The 22,136-nt window shown below is 41.9% G+C and overlaps 1 protein-coding gene across 2 annotated transcripts in view; it reads right to left on the bottom strand.

Annotated features, from left to right (window-relative positions):
- LOC149300116 (FERM domain-containing protein 5-like) overlaps positions 1–21,496 on the bottom strand; it is a 28,580-nt gene extending 7,084 nt beyond the window's left edge. Inside the window, exons 1-8 of one of the 2 annotated variants that reach the window (XM_089485672.1) lie at positions 21,395–21,496; positions 9,233–9,337; positions 5,792–5,834; positions 5,202–5,280; positions 4,029–4,126; positions 3,493–3,616; positions 1,725–1,812; positions 1,062–1,150 (exon numbers count right to left, since the gene is read on the bottom strand). In XM_089485672.1, coding sequence (XP_089341798.1) covers positions 1,062–1,150; positions 1,725–1,812; positions 3,493–3,616; positions 4,029–4,126; positions 5,202–5,280; positions 5,792–5,834; positions 9,233–9,337; positions 21,395–21,496 — 728 coding nt within the window. The remainder of the gene's footprint in view (positions 1–1,061; positions 1,151–1,724; positions 1,813–3,492; positions 3,617–4,028; positions 4,127–5,201; positions 5,281–5,791; positions 5,835–9,232; positions 9,338–21,394) is intronic. The other variant, XM_089485673.1, reaches the window with a different exon arrangement.
- Between the last annotated feature and the right edge of the window lie 640 nt (positions 21,497–22,136).

Here is a 22,136-nt window from a genome sequence, read left to right as displayed (position 1 = left end):
TCAAGAAATATAATTTCAATATAATTAAGTCAATTTTGTATTTAAAGGAGATACAAATAACACCTACTGTGTGTGATCTTATCCAATGTGCAAAATGCATTACAGAGGTCTGCCAATAACATCTTCAGGTAATGATACTAGAAGCACAGTGCATATTCCTGAACGGATATCTCATCTCATTAACGTGTCTACTTTTACATCTCACAGTTCGGATTGTCTTCCTCTGGAAATAGATGCATGCCCATAGCCTTGTTATTTATAAATCTTGCTATTCGTAGAAATGACCAGATTGTACATTCATCTGCTTTGCAGAATCACTTGGGGTTGTGGAATAAGAAACATTGGGCAGGTTATGTGCCGTAGGAACTACAAGTGGCCTGTTTAGTACTTTGACTTCTTTCTGCGCCACACTAAATAATGTTTTCTTTCTTGATCTCTTCTGACTCTAGCAAAGCACAGAGACTGGGATAGACAATCCCACAGGGCAGGGATAGACAATACATAGAATTCCCATTGTTGCCCAGGGTTCTCAGTAAGCATGCTAAAAGAGAGCAAGCTTATGGCTGACTGAGCTGTAACTTCATAACAGCTAGATAGCTTCTTGATGGCATGGGCTAGGATCATAAGTAAGGGCACACAATACAAAACAACAGAAAACATAAATGGTCAGAGACAGAGACCTTTTTTGTATCAAAGAAGGGAAACAGTTCCATGGCAGATTCTAAATGTGTAGCGAACAACTTTGGGAAACAACGATCTCAAGAAACGTGAACTTTCCATCGGGAGAAGAGTCCTCTGAGGACCAAAAGGCGTGTGTGACTTTATATCTCTTCTTTTATAATGGTCTTAAAAAAGTATTATTTTACCCTGAAATTGCATGTTAAAGACTGCAAGAAACATTGAAGACATTGACAGAGGAACAGGCAAAAATTACTTTGGACAGATAGAAGAAAAAGGGGAAAGGAGTGAACATTATAGGACAAAGTGTGACGATAGAGAGGGGTACATGCAAAACAAACATGGACAAAAAGGCAAACAGAATAACAATCTATAACACTCACCATTTGATAAAATGAACTCTTTTATTGCCCTGCAACACTATAAAGCCAAATGGGGTAAAGGCCAAAAAAGCAGAATTCCCCGAGACATCCTAAAAGAAAGTAATCAGAGAGGAAAGGAAAAGAGTAAGGTAGGAGGGAGAGATGAGCTAGGAGAGACAGACAACAGACTGACAGAAACAAACACAGGAGGAAGGCAAATGATAAAGTGGGGCAATGTAGTGGGACAGGCTGGCAGATAAAACGGTGAGTTAATAAAGCAAAGAGAGACTAACAAGTGCAATCGATGCTCAGCCCTATACAATATTCAACAGAGCTCCCCAAACTGGACTGTATGCCTGATTAAAAATGTAGGCAAAGTGGAGATGAAAAAAATAAAAAAAAAGGTTTATCCCAGTAATCCAAACAATTAAAATGTGCAGCCCGTTTCTACCCTGCCAGCCCTCCCATGCAGGGAACAAGGCCCCCGAAACACAGAGACAGGCAACCTGGCAGAGAAAGTGGAGAGATGCAAGCTGTCAAACAAACATGGTGGGCACGTTTAGGCGACAAAGAAGGGAAGTGAGAGGAGGGAATGAATAGAAGAATGAAATGATTGTGATACACTGTTGGAAGGAAAGAGTTAAAGAGTGAAGGTAAGAACAACAGGCTCTTAGAATAAGATACCTTACACGGATGAGGATCCACTCCGTATGTCTCGAGGGTTTGCGCTTTCCTCAGAAAACTGAGTTCTGCAGCTGCGGGGGAAAGGCCACTAAAGAGAGAAACATACAGGAGTCATCAAGAGAAAGAGGGGGCACACAGAGCAGACCACTATATCTGTGATAGCATTTCTACTTTTTAAGAAAATTTTTTATGCTGTATGATATTCCCTTTAAATATTTCCCTTCTCTCATACATCAAATCTTAATGTGGATTTGAGCTTCTTAGCACACTATCAAAACTTCGTATAACCTGTGTTTTTTGGTTTTTTTCTCTTCTTCTCTCTCTCCTACACGCTTACCCCTGCTCCCCCCCCTAGCCTTATCTGTGCAGTATATGCCACTATTTACTATTTACGACCCTCTTAGTTTTTTGTCTGCAAATTCTCTACCGTGTTGTTTTAACCCCTGTTTTAACCCTGTATCAGAACATGTACTGGTCAGTTTTAAACTGTGTTTTTCACTTGCTTGGTCAGAAATGCTTTTGACTTGATAAAGGGAGGACTCCCGAAAGCTCGTCTATTATTTTAAATACTGTTAGTCCAATAAAAAAGGTATTACAAGATTCTGCAACATTCTGGTTTTTTGCTTCCTTCTCTCATAAGAACACACCATATGGCTAAACTACTGTATATCACATTGTTGAGAGTGACATCTACTGGTTGGTTTTGTTATTGCACTTATGATGGTCTTTCATTGTGCAAAGCAACCGTGACACCTACTGGTTACTTTTATTACTTACATTTAGTGTTTCCTTTCCATTCAGGTACCATAAAATTGTGCAGGTTGGATCAGCCCAACCCCGTATATTTTTTGATCTGCACAGTTTTGTATTGAATTCATTTAAATGTAATGTAACAAATGTATATTTTTATCTCAGCTTTCTAGTATGAGTATTCAGTTAACAAACTTTAAGATCTCTGGATTCCCATCTCTTTCATGTTTTTTTGCACCCAAACCACATTTATTTAAGGGATTCAGAAGGCGTTTCTCCAATTTATATCTTAAATTTACTTTGGCTGTTAATAGCTACCAATATAGTCATTATTTCTAACTAGTAATAAATCAATGATATGGATAGAGTTTTTGCTATATTTTTGTGGAACCTAAGCAATATTTTTTAACTCCTACCCTTTTTATCATATTCAACTCTTTGTTGCTGGAGGCCCTTGAAAAGAGAATAGCTAGGGAGCCAATGGGCGACCAGATGGACAGGGTCATCTTTAACATGAGGCAAAAGGGCAGATGCCCTGAGCCAGACTTATCTTAGGGGCCAATGGCTGCCATCCCTTGGACCCATTGCCAACTATCATAGGCCTGGAGGACTGTCTCTCCACAAATGTGTCCTACTTTGGCACAGACCTCCACCTCTCACACAGGTATGGGGAGCATATAGTATAGATGGCTCTATAGATGGAGGCTCCCTCATTAGAATTAAGGGATGAGCAGTACATCAGTCACACTCACCAGAGGCACCAGTCCACAGGATCATATGGCTGATAAAATAAGTTGTCTATTATTACAGCTGGGTTTCATCTATGGAAAGTTTTGAATATTTCCATTGAATATTGTGTAGATGTCACTTTAATCAAGATAATTACAAAAGGGCTGACATTTATTGAAAAAAGAATGACATAATGGTTATCATCATCCAGTTGTATTTCATTGATTTCTACTGAAGCCTATGCTGGCTCACCCAGCTCTACTCATTAATATCAGTCATCCTCCCTCACCTGAGCTCATTCCTGTGAATCTCCGCAATCCTGCGCTCCAGCTTCTCTGAGTGTTTGGGAAGGAACTGGAACTTGGAGCTATAGCCCTCTGGATGTTTGCCAGGGTCATAATCTCCGATCTCGGCTGTGGGAGAGACCATTGATGAAAGTCAGATGGTGCAATTAGAATGAAAGAGAAGACGGCAAGGAAAAAAGAGAAGACCCAGAAAATGGCAGTGCGAGCATCAATAAAAGAAGAAGGTGTGGATCTGGAAAGCTGCAAGCACGATAGATGTAGCAACTAAAGAGGTAGATGATCCTGAGGGTCAGCGACTAAGAGGAGCAGTGAGCAATAAGAGAAAATAAGAGAGAATACATAATAAGAGTGAATGATGGTCATGATAAGGCATGTGACGAAATCAGACAAAAACAGACAACAAGGAAGGGTAACCTGTAACTACGGTGAACAATCAAAATAGAAACACAAGATCAGGGCAGGGCAGGTAAAGGTCCAAAAATGACTGTAGATGGGTAATACTTTCATGAGCAATACATACCCTGCAGTATATAGGCTGCGAGCAAAGCAGCGTCCGAGGTCTTACAGAGTAACCTTCCATGGTACAAATCCCTCTTTACTTGCAGGAAAACCATATACCTATAAGAGGAGGCAGCAGACTTGTTTTAGCAAAGATTGTTACATACCGTGTTGGCCCGAATATAGGCCGCACTTTTTCCCCCCACTTTAAGTCTTTAAATTGGGGGTGCGGCCTATATTCGGGGTCTAGCGCCCGACGCCCGGGACAGCAGTAGGGTTAGGATACAGATCCCCCGCAGCGGTGCAGGGGACCTGCATCCTACTCTCCGATACGCTCAGACAGCCTCCCCTGCCAGCACTTTCCACGGGGGGAGTCCCGGCATGGGAGATTGTTAAAGCACATCGTGCAGACGTGCCGGCAGCGGAGGTTGTTTATGCTGGCATCGCCGCAGCCGGTGAACGTCTGCGCGATGTACGTTAATCTTCCTTGCCAGTACTTCCCGCGGCGGAAAGAGTGACAGCATATCTCGGGGGGGGGGGGTAGAGTGGCAGCATATCTCGGGGGGGTAGAGTGGCAGCATATCTCGGGGCGGGGTAGAGTGGCAGCATATCTCGGGGGGGATAGAGTGGCAGCATATCTCGGGGGGGATAGAGTGGCAGCATATCTCGGGGGGGTGGTAGAGTGGCAGCATATCTCGGGGGGGCACATCTTGGGGGGCAGACATTTTTTTCTTTAAAAAAGCACCTCTACTTTTAGGGTGCGGCCTATATTCGGGTGCGGCCTATATCCGAGCCAATACGGTATTTAATACACGTGTACACAATACTGATGAACTAATGAATAATTATATAGTCATATTCTACTAGAAGAACCAAAGACCACCTGGCGAGGTTGATGGAGGTTAGTCTCCATCGTTTTGGGTTTTTCTGCTGCTCAGCTTACTAAAAAAAAATCTAAAAAAGTATTGAGGAAGATGAGAATTGTTAGACCCAAAAGCATTAAAAACTATGTAGCTTCTGTTTAATAATATTAGCACTGACCTGGATTATTAGGTGGTTTTTTTTTTTTAGTTCCCACAACTATCTCCTCCGATAACTTTCTCCTCCTAACTCACAGGCAATTTCTACGTATGATATAATTATTGCCCATTTTGCCATAATAAACCAGCATCAAAATGTATTTCATGTGACTCACCTGGTGATTTCTTCTTTCAGAGCAGCTGGATCTGGGGGATAAAACTTTACTCGAAAGCACAGGATATATGGAGGGCGAGCTGTTGATGAATAATAAAGAATCACTGGAAGCTTAAAGCACTACATCTTATGTGGAGCGGCTTTGTGAAGAGGCGGGGCTGGTTGTGCATATGGGTGGAGTTGGCTATGCGTAGGGGTGTGACTAGCTCAAGACAGCCTGAGTGGGAGGGAACTGGACAAGGCGCCTGAAAAAGTGGGCAGGGAGCAGGCGGACTGTGGGCTGCATGTGGGTGTGGCCAAACACTGCTGTCCTGCTAGATAAAGAAGAAACCAGCCCTGAGACCCAAGGAAGCAGGGCTTTACCCGGAGACTCTGCGTCCAACTCAGTCAGTTCCCAAGTAGGGTAATGCACTAAAGGCATGATTATTAACTAGAAGCCGGTGTTGTCACATAACACTCTAGAGGAGCCCAAACACTTGTCAAACATACTAAATCACGAGGGTGGGAGTTTGCAGGACAGCTGCAGTTTCATGTTCCCTATACAATGCAACCAACACATACACACTTACCTACTAACGGGCAACCACTTACCTCTCAATTGTTTTACTATCCCCTTTGTAAACTCCAACCAGTGCTGCAAAAATCATTAAATGCAGTCATATTTAAATATGCAAATATGCGACATGTTCATTTATAAATCCTAAACACGGCACATTGACAGCTCCCATCATTGGCTTTCATACACAGTGCTTTGACAATAGGCTATGACATTTTTCCACATTTCACACACTTAAGTAGCCATGACCAGGGGATGCCCCAGCATCTTACTTGCAGATCCATCATTAGAGTATCTACAGTAGGACTTTAGGTAGGATTTTCAGCCTTTCTCTGCTCTTTTTACACATTTCTGTAAACATGTTCTGGGCAGTACATACTAAGCGTGTTTTCTATACTATCTGAACCATGCACTAGACTCAGGACAGAGCTCTATCTGTGATGATTTGCGGGTCAGTAAAAGCAAAACGTAATAATAAATAATAAATAAATAATAATAATAATGAGAGTGGTGTCTTCCATGCATAGTTCCTAAAACAGCCTTAAAAGGCTCAAAAAAGAATTTTCTCATGGAGCTTTTTTACAGACATGGAGTCATATCTCATATATGACAAAGACTGGTTGTTTCAGAAGTCCAGTCCTCTCTTATTTATCACAGAGCAGCATTGTCTCTTAAATGCCAGACACTGATTGTGAAGATGCTGCTTGCTGCCTTAGCCATTGCTGTAGTGAGAATTTTTATATTCAATAATCCTTGTTACTTTTCTTTCGGTGTTGTGTACATTCGAAAACATGGACTAAACAGCTTAGCTGATCTTTGTAAACAGAGTGCAAATATTGTAACCATGAAATATTTAAGCCAATATGCCACTTTCCTAAAATCATACACTTTAAAGTAATATACACTGGAGAAAAATGTGTTTTTTGTGAATACAGAATAAAATAAGTAATATCAGAAAAACATTTTTTGTGTATACCACAGGAGCATCAACCTAAACTAAGGAAGTTTTATTATGCTGGGCTTGTGGTAGATACTTGGGACAGCCTGCCAACAGAAGTGGTAAAGGTTAATACAGAGGAAGGAATTTAGATGTGAATGGGACGGCATAAAGCATCCTGAAGATAAGACCAAGCACCGACTAAGGTCTGAGCTTACTGAAAGGTTCTTATCTGCCATCAGATTCTGTTTCATGTTTGACATTCTGTTCACATGATCTGCATGATTATTCATTCCAATTTAGTTATTTCTCTCCTGTCTTAACCCCTTAACAACGGAGGACATCATATTAAACCTCATCGGAGCCTCTGGGTCTGCCAGGTGTAGAACATTGCTGGTTCTGTTACATTTGGTGCTGTTTTTTTGCAAATAATGTGGGTTTTAGAGAAGCAGAACACGGGGACCCATTCATAGACACCAAACATCGTGGAGGGGACATCAGAGGAGGTAAATGGGGCAAAGAAATGCATTGAGGGTGTGTGCAACCCATTCATTGGCATTACCAGGCATTTAATTCACAGCGTGCAGATCTAAATCTTATTCTGGTGTGATAAAAATATAATGCAACCTATATTAAATCGCTCTGTTCTCTCTCTCTCTCTCTCTCTAGCAATTAAGTTAATAGTTACGGCGTATTCTTCTTTTTTTAAAACTCTCTTGAAGCAGTTGAATGTTGGAAAAGCGCCCATAAAAGCTAAAAGCTACAAATCCCTCTGAAATATTACTCTTTTGTGATCTGCCGCTGGCTTTGATCTAAAATGTATTTGTTGATTTATTTTAATTTAATTTAATTCTGAATCAGATGTTTTTTTGCACCAATACATTTTTGTTATAAGTATCCTGCTTACTGCTAATTAACTTCAGATTTGTTTGAAATCGATCCCCTTGGCACGGTGACAGAAAGCAGAACAATACAAATAGGAAAAGCTGTTCCTCGGTGCATCCCTCGCGCTTTCTACGCATCTTAACGAACCAGCGTCACGTACCGGATTTAGCAAGTGCAAAAAAAGTGTTTCACTAGAAACCTTAGCTGTGAAAACTATTTTAAGTGGTTTTTTAATCTGCTGAACGGATTTGCATGAATTTCAGAAGTTCTTAGATGCTATAAACATCCTGAATCTAAGACAAGACCAAGAGCGATTATGGTCTGGGTTCTGATTTTAGGGAAAATTAGCAGACAAGATGTTATCTTTTACCTTATTTCACCTGCAGTTACAGCTAAACTGGTCATTCCTTTTGACATAAAATGACATCTTAAAACAAAATAGTGGCAAAAGTTGTGTATTTTTCTCTAAGGCTTTCATATCCAAGAACTAATCTCACAGGAGGGTTAACCACGCAACCTTCAAAGGCTGGGTTACCACTTTGTGTTCCCCCAGTCTGACCAGAAGAGATGTGGGGGAAAAAGCAGTTTATCCATAATAATGGGCTGAGGGTCTAAACAAAAAGCCCTAGCTCACATAACATTTCCTTGAATAGCGCCGACAGATTCCATAGCGCTGTTACAATCAGAGTATAATTTAACAGTAATGATCTGATTTCATCTACTGTGACGCTGAAAGGGCTATAAAAACATAACATTGTGGAAACTTTAGTGTTTTCAATGACAAATACTGTTTTATTTCAATAACAATAATGAATATATCTAACACAACAAGGACTTGATCAGTAATACAGGGATTTAAGGGAAGTATAAACACATAACTGATTCCTTTGTGGGTTTATTCATTCCATATAGTGCAGGGCAGCACTCAACATATGTTGGTCCGCAATATGTCACAGTGACATGTGTCCAAAAAATGATCAATGTCGCTGTCACGGTTTGTGGTGTTAAAATCACGCAGGTCGTTACACAGTCAAATGCTGTCATCCAAGTGTTCTAATAACACTTTGCACAAAGGCTAACACATTCTGGCCACTAATCCAAAGGGCAAATCGCCTTATTTGACAACCAGGCTCCCCTTTGCACCTCCATTGATGGGAGATATCTAATCTCAGAGGCAGCCCCCCCCCCCCAGCATGCTGATCCCTGGCCCAGGGCAGTCCAGAAGATAAATCTTATGCTACTGGTTCCCTGTCACAATTTAACAGAATGTAGCATTTGCTCTGATACAATGTTACAGGCTGTCAGAAAGTAGCAAATGTTGTGAGACAGTATCACAGGTAGTCACTCGCAGTCACATAAACTGTCTGCCATCACAGGTTGTCCCAAGTATCTAGGTGTCCCCACCGTCTAATTCTCCAATACACTGTCACAGGTTGTCCCAAGAAACTAGGTGTCTCACGCCATCTAATTCTGCAATACACTGTCATGGGTCGTCCCAACTATCTAGGTGTCACCACCGTCTAATTCTGCAATACACCGTCACAGGTTTCAAACATCAGCAAATGCTCGGATACATTGAGTCAGCCCATCAATTCCTCTGTAGAACTGTCAGCGGCTGTTAAGTGAATATCGTGCCAGCTGACAGCACACTCACCCGCTGCTTGTCAGGATCCACATAGCGGATTCCAAAGTAATCTTTCTCCAGCAGATTTAGGTGGTGACACAGCAGGTCAAACAGTTGCTGTCCCTTTGCATCTCTCTGTAAGAAAGGACACATTACGTGATAGCAAAACATTACAGGGTATGAGAAAAAACAGCGGACATCGAGACAAGAGAGACGTACAAGAAAGAGACAGAGGAGAAAATGCACATTGTGAGACCGGAGCAGGAAAATCAAACCCGTAACTCTAAATAACTAAAAGAGGACAAAAAAGTTTTAACCCTGCTATGTACCTCGATATCACCGCAAAACTTGGGTCAAAACAGTTCCATTGTAAATTACAAGTAACACACTCAGTGAGGTGACAAGGACGGGAGTTGTGACTACAGTGGGATGAGGGATAGGGTGGAATCCAGAACAAATAAGCCACAAGAGAAAGAGCGTTAATGTGACAGAATTGATTGTGAAAGGCAGAAAGGTTATAAAGGCAAGGCAGAGACACGCAGGGAATACCACGATGCAAAACACAAGAATTTGTGTCATCAGAAACCGGAGGGAGACATTGTGTAGAATTATCATCATCAATGTATAAAACTAAGTCATGGTCCTGTCAAGCTGCTGTCTGAAATGTTCTCATCTTGTGTCGCTGAGAGGGCCTCGGGAGACCTCAAGTCACGAAGAGAACAGAACATCATGAGCGACTATGGTGTAGGGCAGGCGGAGGGCTTGGAATTCTGCGCTGTACAAGGTTTGATCTTTCGAGAGTCCAACGCACATCCTTCACCTGCCTCCTTGAAGCTCTTCCTATACACAGGGATTAACGGTAGCCGCTATCCATTAGCGAAAGCATTTTGTTATGTGTTGGCCTGCATGCAGTTCTTGCTTGACTTTGATTCAACAGGATGAGACAACTGAAACATAAATAATGCAGTATACAGCCACGTAATGACACAGACACACAGATAACACTTTAACCACGTCTGTGCACGAAACAGTCACACAAACAGGGCAGACAAACTGCTTTATTGTTTTAAAAATTATCATTTTCAATAGCAGCATTTGGCCACATTTTAAACTTTTAGGACCATAATTTAAGTTCTGTGTCAATGTTGTGTTTACAGTATTTTTTGTAAACTGATTTTCATGATCAGTGCAACTTACATCATAGCGTGATACAGATTTGGCCAAACACTCATCCAGAGGAAGCTCATCTTGTACCCGCTAGGGTTTGGAGCGTCTAGTCTTGGTGTGAGGACCCACTACAGATGTGTTGACCAGCCTACCTATCGACCATTAAACAGGACCAGCACAAATAACCTTGTATGTTATGTATTGTTGTATACAATGAAGATTGTCCAAGCCAATGCTATGTTTGCATGCCAGGTACCATATGCCCTACGCTGGGGTTTAATTTATGGTACACATCATTAGGTCACAAGGTTTGCTTTGGCTATACCACACATTGCCTAATATATGAGCCCGGCACATATCGTACTCATTTTACACAGGTGAATTTACTGAGTATATCTGCAGACATTGAGCAGATGCTGAGACATTCTATAACTCTGGTCTACTTCAGCCGGTATGACAGTATTACCATCACTACTACCGGTATTAACATCTATGCCAACAACGCCTTCACCGACCATCTATTTACACACACCAAGTACCACGTCCACACACAGATCTGGCTTTTACCCACTGGAGTGTGGCAACATCTGGAAGGATATCTGTTGGCTACCCACAATAATTACTATGCAGACTACTATGTAACCATATCAATAAGCACGGCAGGCACATGTAACCCTAGCCCCTTGAAAGCAGGGATCTGAAGTCCACATATCACAAAGCAGCAGAATCCAGTTTTTAAAAGAGGAAGGAGTGATACTGATGTTTGCCAGGCACCATCCCAGCCGTATGGCTGCAGTATTAGCTTTTAAGATAGGTAAGTGTTGTTCCAGCAGTTTATGCCATCACACCTGCATATCAGACATCCCTGGTCTGTGTATTTTGCAGGTGCTATTGGAGACAGCAATTATAATGACCCTGGAGATGACGAACATGGTCGGCAGGTATCCACGCCATGATGGAATAAATAGCTTCCATATGACCCCAACCCCTAAAAATATATATCCAGTACTATTTTGTAACTAGGATGGTGCTGAATCATAACATTGACCAGATACCTGGCTATCATCAGTGGGATAAACTAAAATAAATCTGCTATCTACTGTACTCAGCTGGCAGAATATGACTGTACATAACAAAAAAGGATAATAACTGTTCTAAGCCTGCTTAAATCCCTCAGAATTAAATTCCCACACCATGACACACACCGGCTTTGGTATACTGGAGTATAGTTAACCGCTCCTAAAATGTGTGTGTCCGCAACCTTGTGCCAACATCATCATGCCCCCCGTGTGGGTCATCAATGGAGCACAAATTATTTAACAGTGTTTTAATTACCCCAAATCACTCTAGTGGGACTAGAGACAATGATTGTCTGATGTATTATGATTATGGAGCCTATGCAACCTCTTAATACACTTAGAAGGTTTGAGTTAGCAGCCTGTGTGTGATCACCATTGAGTTAGGTATAACTCGGATAAGAATGGTTCTATGAGACCAGTGATGATCAGTGCACCTGGGGCAGCACAAGGTCTGTACGGTGATGGACAGCAGCAGGCTCTCCTTGTATGAACACTTTGCCTGCACTAGGGTAACCACTGGAGCTTGCAATCTACAGCTCTACATTGATGCAGAGCTGGATACCTTTAACTTGGATTACTAGTTCTTTGCATACTATTCTGGAACTCAGAAGGGTTAAAAAGTACTTAGATCACCCAGGAAGCAACATTGTTCATCTTATTTGTTGTGCTCCTCATCCTTGTCCCTTCTGCCCCTAATTTTGTATGTGCTTTTCTTTCAAAATACTGCTTAGGACTCCACCACCCCCAGCACCACTTCTTTCGATTCTGTTAATAGAATTCATTCTGACTAATTTGTGTGATGACGAACAGCTCAACCTGAATCCTAATTAACACCCTACCCCCTTTAAGTCACCCACGTACCCCCGTTCAGAAAGGAAAAGTCTGTGAATTAGAAGAGAAGACGGGTCAGAAAAAGAAGACCAGAGGGAGATAAAGATGCAGAAGAGGAAATAAAGTCTGGGGAGGTGAAAAAATCCTTAATATTCAAGTGTCTTGAAGATCTTGACACCAACTTTCCTCACTACTTGATATATGTCTTGTGAAAACCCTCTAGCATCACATCACCATTCCATGCTTCCTATGTCCAGCCATCACTCACTGGTGTGAGAAAGCTTTTACTGCGCATGCAAGCACCGAGTGTGAATTGTGCTCGTTGTGTGAACTTTGTAAGAGATACATTTGTCCCCAGAGAGTGATCTAAACTCCTTCCCAGGCATGAGGATCTGAGACAGGTAATAAAGTGCTACTACTGACAGAAATAACTAGTCTGACATTTCTACATTGTAACCATTTACAAGCAAGAGGGACTCTTGTCATTTGACCCGTATTGTTCAATACGTCTGCTTCTGTGTAGCATGCACGTTCAGTAGCGCACCTCATACAAAGCTTGTGAGGCAAATATAAAGTCAGTTCTTCCAGTTGTAGACTCAGTAGATTGTGCTGCCATGTGCTCCTCCAACACTGAGCGTTCCTAGTATGTCTGGGCATCTTTTTATAAACAGTATCGCTATTGTAGGATGTCACCAATCCATGCATGTCCCTCCTACATCACAATGACCCAGTATTTCACTATGCTTTGTAATAGTTCTAAATGCTCTATGTCTTTCACTGCTGTCTTACTATGAGCAACTGTCTGAGAGAAAACAAATCTGCACTATGCCATTAGTGGGTCACTTCACTACCGCTTCCCTGGTTTAGGAACCCCTGTGTCTGGAACACATAAATATGTTTTCCAATATGTGTTCCAATTCTCCAAAATCCTCTTCTCTATAAAAACCGACCACCTCTTAGCCTGCATCCATAACCATACCCCCCACACCTCCACCATCTATTAGGCCTCCACAAACCTCCATAAACCTTCATGACCTTAACCCAACACAACTTACTAACTTCTACCCCTCCTTCCCAACATCTCTACCTCCTCAAGCCCCAGTGTTGCCCCTTTACAATATAAGCATTTACTAGCTATATTTCTGAATAATGTCCTGCTCCTGTGTCACCTATAACAAAGTGTCCTATGTCCTCTCGTCACTTCACATCACTACCTGCCCACTTGAACATATTCCCTTGCATCTCCTAACTACCCTCTTCAGGTCTTTACACTAACCCAGCAGTTCAACCTCTCTCTTACCTATGGCATATTCCCATCTTCTCTAAAATATGCTCCTGTCTCAACCATTGTGAAGAAACAGTTATTATTACAATGGGTAAACAGCACATGACAAGTAGTATATAACATAATTTACAGAAACAACAGGTGAGGAGGGTTCTGTTCAAAGAGCTTACAATCCAGAGTTCCTACATCACTATATAACTACTGGCACATTTGCCCACTGACCTTGAAGCTGATGGAGCAAAGGTCTATAAGTGCCTAATTACCTGTATCTCCTCTTCACCTAACCCTTTGCTGTCCCATACACTCTAGTTATTTTGCCTTTTGTTACACTTCCCTGTCCTCTCCTTCACACCTGACATCCTGTCACCCACAGAATCCTGACATTGTTGTCTGCAAAATCGTCTCACAAATTTGTCCTCTTTTCTTATAATTTGTCTGGTAGGAAATGTCCTTCTCCAGTACCATCATTAACTGCCCCAATCTGTTCTGAACACCTCTGGCAACCCTCTGGGGTCCCTAGGCACAAGTGTGCACACACATAGATTCATACATACATACATACATACACACATACATACATACATACACACATACATACAAACATCTCCATAGTGCAGGTTCCTAGCCATCTCTCAGCTACAGTAGGCTGCGCAGAGACGCTACTGCTATTTGGCCAAGGCAAGAATGATAATTTATACGGAAGAAGTTAAAGCACCATGATTTGAACACACTGAAGCTAGTAAGTGGCTACCTGGCCAGAAAACTTGGAGCGAGTATTTCTTCCCCTGTTATCATATTGCTATGTTTGTGGAGCAATCTCGGTCATACATGACACTGTGATACTGTACCCAGAGATAAGAGCAGCTTATAGTGTTATTATCATTGATCCAGCAATACTTAATCATTAATCCTTACAGATCAGAAGCCCCCCTCCCCGTAACTGTTATTATAAAATGTTACAAAATGTTTTATAGACTATGTAAATTTGGACACAGTGGAATAGACAAATATCTGTATGACTTGTGCATCTAAGCAAGGATGAGCGTAATATTCAGATGTGTACTTGTCGTAACGGTGCTGGTCCCAAACAATTTAACATTAGCTATGGCATCTAGCAAAGAAACATAAGCGAATATGTAATTTCAACCTCTCTTTAATCAACCCAAAGCTTAAAGAAGAGTTTTCTGCAGCCCCAATAGGTGTATATGTGTATATGAATTCATAAACACAGCGAGAGGGTGTGTAAAGGTCTCTGCAGTGCTTTACATCACATGCAGGTCATGACATCATAGAGACATGGCAAGAAGGCATGGACACTGTGTTCTGTTCCAGACAAGCTTCATGTTCCAGCAACACACTGCTGAGGAGAGACCTTCTGATTTCTCCTAACAGCCCACCCCGGACAATCAGCCCCTGTCTGCAGCTAAGTCAAGAGGGACGTTCAGCCTATCAGTGCCTTTCTCCGTGCGTCAAATGACAGCACAAATTCCCTGCGAAAATACACAAGGGAGACATTTGATGGAAAAAAATAAATCTATTTCTGAATATCAATGAAATCGTCAATACGTTGAATTCTGCACAGTACCATGGATCCAAAGGGTGATCATAAACACACAAAATATATTTTTTAAAACAGATAAGCAGTATTACCCCTCTATTAGGCAATACACAATCCCTTGCTTCAGTACACCTATTAACACAAACTAAAAAAGGCAACAAATGTGCTTAAAAATAAATAAATAAAAAAACATATATATGAGATAATGAATAGCTGCCTTTGGTGAAATTACAATTGTTTTAAATAAAATGAAGCCCATTGAATGTTGCAGGTCTAACTAGTTCATTAAACTTAATTACCATACTGCACTCTTGTATATAAAATATTTTTTTTATATATAATAATATAATTATTGATATATACTGTAATATTTTCCCAGGAGAACCATATGATCATGAAGGTTTTTAAGGAACGAATTTTCTGTGTTCTCGTATAACAATATGAAAAAAATCGAGTTTTGGGAAGGAGTACGGCTGCCAAATATAACATGATCAAACTATTTTTTAATTATTAAGTATATGGTTAACTTCATATAAGCCTAGTTTACTTCTACTAAATATGTTCACTGTTTCCAATATTCCAGCCCTCCCAGTTCAGTTGCTCAGTACCTAAGTGTAAAGAATTTGGGGGCCGTGGTGGCCAGAAGTCCAATGAATGTCAGAACCGTGGTAAGTGGATCTCTTTTGTAAGACCATGTTTCTGGCATCAGAGCAGCCCGTTCTCCTGATATCCGAGATTAAAAAACCGAAGCTGATCTTCTACTGTGATGTTAATCTGAATTTGAGGTTTTAATGGAATTGCCCTAAATCCAGAAAATATGTTGTTCTGCGTGGGTCTGAGCCGATACCAAAAACAGGGCTATCTTCTATAGTGCAGGAATAATTGTAAGCCCAGCAATATAAACATCTAATCACTAAAAACCCAAATGAATATATAAATGAAAGATAATAATAATAATACTACTACTAATAATAATAGCTTGAGCCTATGCAGAACTCCGTACAACACGAAGGGTGATAAATGCGTATCCGTATTAACACAGTATCTATTGAAGTAACAGTCTATATAATTGTGTTATACACTCAATGATAACAATCTGTGTAATTGTATTAGTGTAATACACAGTAATCGCTGTCTGTGTAATTGCATTTGTGTAATACATGCAGTGATCCGTTTGTGTAATTGTGTGTGATATATACAGTAATACAACTTTACTCTGCAATACGGTAATAGTATTCATGACAATACATTCTAAATGCCACAATTTGATGATTATTTACATGTTAACTTACAAGTGTTTGATTTGCTGATTAAATCCAATGTGTTCACATAAGGTGAAGGATTATTGAGAGAAAATAAAATTCTATAATATCAGGTAAATAAAGGTAAACATGGAAAAATAGAATGTAACGGCAGGTAAGGTCCATTCATCCCATCTAGTCTGCCCATTTCTCCTGTTGTAGAGACTCAGACTCTAATCAGTTCTTGGTCTCATCTTAGATTCAGGTTAGTTTTATGCCTATGCCAAGCATGCTTAAACTCCCCCACTTCTCTTCTGCTTCCCCCCTCTGTGACTCTTCTGCTTCCCCCCTCTGTGAAACCCTCCACTGGCTTCCGATTACCTTTAGAATTAAATTTAAGATCCTGGTACTGAAATATAAGGCCATCCACAATACTGCTCCTCCGTACATTTCTGACCTCATTAGCAAATACTCTCCTACTCGATCCCTACGTTCCTCCCATGGGCTAAGGCTCTCCTCCTCACTCATCACCTCTTCCTTTTCCCGTCTACAAGATTTCACTCGAGCTGCCCCATATCTCTGGAATCTGCTCCCAAGGAACCTTCAGAATTCACCCTCCCTCCCGACATTCAAGAAACATCTAAAAACCCACTTCTTCAGAGAAGCATACCATCTTAGCTGCTAGAACATCCTTGTCATTGATACCCCCACAATACCTCTCACCCTTTCTCTATGCCTTATGTTTATCACCCCATTTTCCCTCTAGATTGTAAGCTTGCGAGCAGGGCTCTCTCCACCAAATGTATCGGTTTGTCTTAGTCTGTCAATTCTTGTCTTGTCATATCCCTTGAATTTATGTATTGTATTAAGCGCTGCGTAAACTGTTGGCGCTATATAAATAAAAGATAATAATAATAATAATAATAACTTCTGATGGGAGGCTGTTCAATTTATCTACCACCCTTATGGCAAAGTAAACCTTTACACCGCCTTACGGAGGATGGCATCGAGGAATCAGGTAGGTTTGTTACTCTAGACCTCTGATGGCCTCTTGTTCTGATCTGTCTTCCTATGTTTATGGCACTGGCAGTATTTTTCTGTAACAAATTATTATTATGAAAACTGGCCAGTTAAAAAAACATATTTGCTTGAAACTTTTATTTATGGAAGTTGCTCTCCTAGAACAAAGCCAGAGCAGTTCCCATTGCCTTCCTCTAGAACCTGCCTTAAGGAGGGTCTTTTCTCGCACCACACATCCTCTGTGGAGGACATCACATCATGGTGCGCTGCCTCTGAAGGTGACACCGGAAGAGATACTACGGAGGTTGTGCCAACGAGGAAAAGTGTGCATTGTGGAGCCAGATATTCAGAAAGAACAATCTGCCCCAGTAATGCAGCACAGAGGCTACCCACCCCTGGGACTAGTCAGCCGGTGCCAGAGTTTGCCACCGAGCAGAGGGTCAGTACTTCCTTAGCTCTAGCAGTTGCAGTAAAATTCCACAGTATTCATAGCCATCTATGACTCATGTATGTTAATCAGCGAGACAGATGCTTCAGACTAGTCTAAGTGGTGAGGTGGCTTTTGTTTCTTACTGGAAATGTGCCTGGATCATCCGGTGGCTTCACAACTGGGCCAGTGAGCAATGTTTACATTTGAACAGATACAAATTAGAGGGGGTTTTACACCAGCGGATCATACAGAGTAGCTGTCACTTCCATATCAGACATGTCATTGTAAAACACATTTAACATCTCTTTTAACCCTAGTAATATGAAATGGACCATATATAATTATTGGTATAGGCAATAGTCAAAGATATGTAATCATTGTTCATAAATAAATGATTATTAAGATATATTAATAGGTTTCAATGATAGGCTTCAAGGTTTCCTTGACCTTAAAATATGGAATGAAGGATTTGCTGAACAGGCATTCTATAGATAGGATAGAAGCTTGCTAATGCATGGTATAGTTGTAACTGTAAAAGGGCATTACAATATGCGTACAGTGACCACCTAAAATAGGGTTTCGACGTGTAAAGATCTTAGTGAGCATGTTTACCCAATTAGGTGAAGACCAATAGACTGACAAGACTGACATCATTATTCAAACCATGTATATAAGTTAAAGCCTTGGAGAAGCATAGGAGGAGAGGTAGAGGGGAGATGTACTTGCCATCCACGGACTCTTCTCGTCCCAACACTCCCTCCCTCCATCCTCAGGAATGCATAGGACAGATGTCATGAACTAAATTCCTCCCCAAGGTTTTGTAAGACTTGTTTTATATTATTTTTGTTATCTACTTTTTATATTCTTCTTCTATTTTTTGTTCGTATTAAATGTTTTACCTTTGTTTGCATCTAAGTGACTCTGCCTATTTTTGACGCACATACATTTATATGTGATCCAATTATTTGAAGTTTGTATTGGCCTTATACATTTTATTACAGTCATCAGTACATAAAAGGAACACCATACCGGAGAGAAGTATATGTAAAAGGAGAAGAGCTATTGGGGCAGGAGGTATAGTCCTAAAAGTTCGGAGGCTTAGGCGTTTTATTTACGAGGACTGAAAAGTAATAAGGTAATGCAACAATGCATGGGAAAAGTCAAGCAGGGTGCTGGGTTGAATAGCCAGAGGCATCAGTAGCAGAAATAGGGAGCTGGTTTGGCCACTTTACAGATCTCTGCTCAGATCTCACCTAGAGTATTGGGGACAGTTCTGGAGACCCCATCTCCATTCTGGAGCGAGTTTAAGTAAAATTAGGAATGGTTTGCAGGGTAAAAATGATCAGGAAAGACTAAAGGGTATAGCCTGGAGGGGAGAGATGTGATAAAAACATTTAAATACATAAAGGGATTTACCGAACTACAGGAGAGAAGTTTACTTCAAAGAATGAGAAATGTTAGAACAAGAGATCTAAAACTAGAGGGTCAGGGGCTTAGATGTCATATACAGAAGAACCACGTTATTGAAAGGGTGATGGATACGTGAAGCAGCCTCCCAGCAGAAGTAAGGGAATTTAAACATGCATGGAATAGACATATAGCCCTATCCTGAATCTAAGAGGAGACCAAGGACTGGTTACGGAAGCAAAAAACAAGCAGACTTGATGGGCTAAACGGTTCTTATCTGCCATTAAAATCTACATTTCTGTGTTTCTATGCTAGTGTCATTTATTTGCTGAGATGTGGTGGATCCGTAGAATGGTTTCCCTGCTATATTGTAGAGGCGAAAAAAGTGAGCGGATTTAAGCAGACATGGGATAGACACAAGGTTATCCCGAACATTAGACTACAGCAACAAAAAAACGGCATACTAGGGCCGAATGCCACCTATCTGCCAACTGATTCCATGTTTCCATGAGAAGTGACCTTTCACTAACACCTAACATGTATTTCAAGGCCTGAGTTTCTTACAATGGTAATCACTCATTGAGGGATTGGAACATTGAACAAGCGTGATCTCTGTTCCCAGCACTGCTATATATCTTTACATGGGTGAAGTAATGTATGAACACGACTCATCGCAACACAATGTGTTGGTATTATTATAGACGATGGATGAGCGTCTAGAGAAATCATGAAACACCTGGGGCAACAGTGGGACTGTCTCAGTCAATCGGACCAACTTATTGTGAGGACACAACGATATCTTTAGGAAATCAATGCTAGTTAGGGGTACTTGGGGACAAGGTTAAAAAACACATATAAAGATACCTATGGAAAGGACAACATAACTCCCATACAAAGCAAAATGCATAGCACAAAATATCAAGGACAGGAGAACACAGCTCATCTGCAGCATCATATAGCAGGTGAGCACTGAGTCACACACACAGAGACACACACAGACATACACACACAGAAACACAGATACACACACACAGACATACACACACAGATCCATACACACACAGAAACACAGATCCACACACACAAACATACACACACAGAAACACAGATCCACACACACACAGACATACACACACAGAAACACAGATCCACACACACACAGAAACACAGATCCACACACACACAGACATACACACACAGAAACACAGACCCACATACACAGACACACACAGAAACACAAACACACACACAGACAGACACACAAACATACAGACACACAGTCAGATAAACACACAGACACACACAGAGATACAGAAACAGATACACACACACAGATACAGAAACACACAGACACACACACAGATACAGACACACACACAGATACAGAAACACACAGACACACACACAGATACAGAAACACACAGATACACACACAGAGATACAGACACACACAGATACACACACAGAGATACAGACACACACAGAGATACAGAAACACACAGAGATACAGACACACACAGAGATATATTTTTTGGAATGTACAGACTGTGAAGACCTGCACTTTGCTGCCGTACACAAGCAGCTGGTTCGCTTCATGATTGCGCTGGCCTTGGCGAGAACATAATAGGAAGTGATCCGGCTCTGTGCAGCTGCATTACTGTGACAATCGGGGGGGGGGGGGGGGGGACAGTCAGATGGACTGTATTAGCGGAGAATAAATAAGCATCAGGAGTACAGTCTGTAAATCAAACACACTGTTCGGTATAACACAGCGATTGGACCCAAAAGTGCAGCAGAGAGGAGCTCGCGGGTGCGAAGCCATCCCGGGCACACCGAGCAGGGCGCAAAGTAACAATAAAAGTGGTTTTTGTAGCAAAGCCTTACTTCTCAGTGCTAAAGCCAAGCGCCCTGCAGCCTTGTGAAGTGAATTAGTGCTTAACACGCGGAGGGGCAGATGCCTCTCAATGCACTAGTGTAACAAACACAATGACCCCGGCACACAGTGATCCCGGTGAAGCCTGCACATGTATCTCACACATGTATCTCACACAGGGATCGCAGTCTCTTGTCACCCCCTCTGTCTCACACACACACAGGCCCATCTGTGCCCTTGCTGTCCTTCGTAATCCCCGGGTCCCCCTCTCCTCCCCCGTCCCCCCGGTCCCTCCTGTCACCTGCACGTTACACGTATACTCCGAGTCGTCCAGCAGCCGTACGGTGCACACGCAGGGCAGGTCCAGACTGCGGTTGCTGCCGCTCATTAAACGACTCAGCATCATCCCGACACCGGGCACATACACCCGCACCGGGTCACCGTGCGCCCGCCGGGCTGCGCTGCAGACAGTCTCCGCCCCCGCAGCCGGCTCTGCCAATCAGAACAGCAGGAAAGGAGAGCGACACCTTCTGGACCGCTAGCATCCTAGAGTCTGGAGAGAAAGGACACTAATCCACAAATTACAAGACAGGGGGCGGGGCGAAGGCGGAGTCTCAGCATCCCCATCACCACTACAATCATAATTGGTACCCAGAGAGGACGCTGAAACCGAGCCATGTACCAACAGGCGGGCGTAGAGCACAAAGGACGGGGTATATACACACGATATGCACTCATCCCAAGGGTACAACGAGGGGTATACCAGACACTGCTATAGACAAGCGAATTATACGCTAAATGGGGATAATGTCCAGGCATTTGCTGAACACACTCTGATCAGATGGAGATTTGTCTCATCAAGTGAGATTATCAACCCTAAAAAGACAGGGGCTGATTGATAAACAGGATCAATGAGTGCAAAGCTTAGAATCCCGGGTGCAGGCCTAGGCATGTGGCATACAGGGGCACAAAAGCAACAAGGTCACCCCACGCTGGTCACTCAGTGCTGTGGGGGCATCTCTACTTCACGCTGCTTATGGTGT

Source organism: Sceloporus occidentalis, unplaced genomic scaffold, assembly GCF_023333645.1.
Source record: "Sceloporus occidentalis isolate IW3139 unplaced genomic scaffold, rSceOcc1.0.p SCAF_26, whole genome shotgun sequence".
In the NCBI taxonomy this organism is placed as follows: domain Eukaryota; kingdom Metazoa; phylum Chordata; class Lepidosauria; order Squamata; family Phrynosomatidae; genus Sceloporus; species Sceloporus occidentalis.
This window is presented reverse-complemented; position numbering and strand designations above follow the sequence as displayed.